The sequence below is a fragment of the Populus euphratica genome, unplaced genomic scaffold (assembly GCF_000495115.2).
Source record: "Populus euphratica unplaced genomic scaffold, PopEup_1.0 scaffold827.1, whole genome shotgun sequence".
NCBI lineage: Eukaryota > Viridiplantae > Streptophyta > Magnoliopsida > Malpighiales > Salicaceae > Populus > Populus euphratica.
The window spans coordinates 18,331-20,189 of record NW_011500689.1 but is presented as its reverse complement, the minus strand read 5'-3'; the positions used below and the strand labels follow the sequence as shown (position 1 = coordinate 20,189).

Sequence of the window (1,859 nt, the reverse complement as noted above, 5' to 3'; positions counted from 1 at the left end):
TTTTTATTTTTATTGTTATTATTGTTACTATTGTTGTTGTTATTGTATTATTGTTGTTATTGTATTATTGTTATCTATAATTTATTCAATTAACCTATCTATGGTTCGACCCCAGTTTTTGTCGGATTATTTATTTTTTTGACACTCCTGCACTTTGAAAAATACATCAATTTTTTGGTCATATCATCTTTATAATATTAATACATTCTTTTATTATGTTCAAAATTAACTTGAAATTTTACCTATACCATAATACAAGTAATAATAATAGTAATAATAATAATAATATATACCATAATACAAGTAATAATAATAGTAATAATAATAATAATATATACCATAATACAAGTAATAATAATAGTAATAATAATAATAATAGATACAAATATGATAATGTACCTCTATAAAAATTTGATTTTTTTTATCTTTAAATTTTATTTTTAATATCAAATAAAAATTATCTAAAAAAATAAAAAAAATTACAAATCTGCAGGTAAACGGCACCACCAAACACCCCTTAAATTCAATGAAATCGGAAAAAACAAAGAAGAGAGAGAGAATGGAATCGAACTTTCCACACTTTCAATTTTCCACCGACTAATCCGACCAGGAAACCCAAATATTGAAGCTTCTAGAGCATTTCCTCTTCCTATATCAGGACCATCATAACTATCTTTGAACTAATCCAACATTTGTTTCCTCAATCGCTTGTAATTTTCTTCTCTCAGGCTATTTCTCAAACAATTAGCGATGGCTGACGATGGAGCTGTGACTCTCTACAATAACAGCGCCATTACAGATGCCAAGAAGAACCCTTTTTCCATCAAGGCTGGTTTAGCTCAAATGCTTCGTGGCGGGGCCATTCTCGAGGTCTCCAGCGTACAGCAAGCAAAGATTGCAGAAGAAGCTGGTGCTTGTTCTATCATGGTTTCAGAGCCAGGGCTACACCAAGGAATTCGGCGAATGCCTGACCCATCTCTTATCAAGGAGATAAAACGGGCGGTTTCGATTCCTCTAATGGCTCGTGCTCGTGTTGGTCATTTTGTTGAGGCGCAGATACTGGAAGCTATTGGAGTTGATTATATCGATGAGAGTGAGTTGCTTGCCCTAGCAGATGAGGATAATTTTACTAACAAGCATAACTTTAGGTGCCCATTTATTTGTGGGTGTCGAAATCTGGGTGAAGCGTTAAGGAGAGTGAGAGAAGGCGCGGCGATGATAAGGACACAAGGGGAGATATTAGGCCAAGGTAATGTTGCTGAGACAGTGAAGAATGTGAGAAATGTTATGAAGGAGGTGAGGGTTTTGAACAATATGGATGAGGACGAGGTTTTTGCGTTTGCGAAAAAGATTGCTGCGCCTTATGATCTTGTAGCGCAGATTAAGCAGATGGGAAGGTTGCCTGTTGTGCAGTTTGCTGCAGGAGGTATTGTGACGCCTGCTGATGCTGCACTAATGATGCAATTGGGATGTGATGGGATTTTTGTGGGAAGCGAGGTTTTTGATTCTGCTGATCCGTACAAGAGAGTGAGGGGCATAGTGCAGGCCGTTAGGCATTATAATGATCCTCATGTTTTGGTTGAGAGCAGCTGTGGATTGGAGGATTCAATGGCAGAACTTAATCTTAGCGAGGACAGGATTGAACAGTTTGGTCGTGGTGGAGAGTAGCGGATCCACTTGCTAGTGTGTATCTTGCTTTTATGCTTTGAGGTCCTTTTTTTCAAGGTTATGGCTGAGGCATAGTTAATGTTTCTTGTTCTATTTGTTTTGTCATTAAATCAGTATGTTGGATGTTGCATCTCTGTGTGTGAAAATACAAATTTGAATTAGAATAAGCTGGTTCATCAGCATACTTATCC

General features: G+C 36.5%; 1 protein-coding gene across 1 annotated transcript; it reads left to right on the top strand.

The window, feature by feature from the left end:
* The first annotated feature begins 527 nt into the window (after positions 1 to 527).
* On the top strand, positions 528 to 1,859 carry LOC105116000 (probable pyridoxal biosynthesis protein PDX1.2). The gene has a single exon (XM_011013126.1). The coding sequence runs from the start codon at positions 751 to 753 to the stop codon at positions 1,666 to 1,668; it is 918 nt and encodes a 305-aa protein (XP_011011428.1). The 5' UTR covers positions 528 to 750; the 3' UTR covers positions 1,669 to 1,859.

Excerpts from the sequence above, each read along its gene's own strand:
- LOC105116000 (XM_011013126.1), top strand. The coding sequence starts at position 751 with ATGGCTGACGATGGAGCTGTGACTCTCTACAATAACAGCGCCATTACA.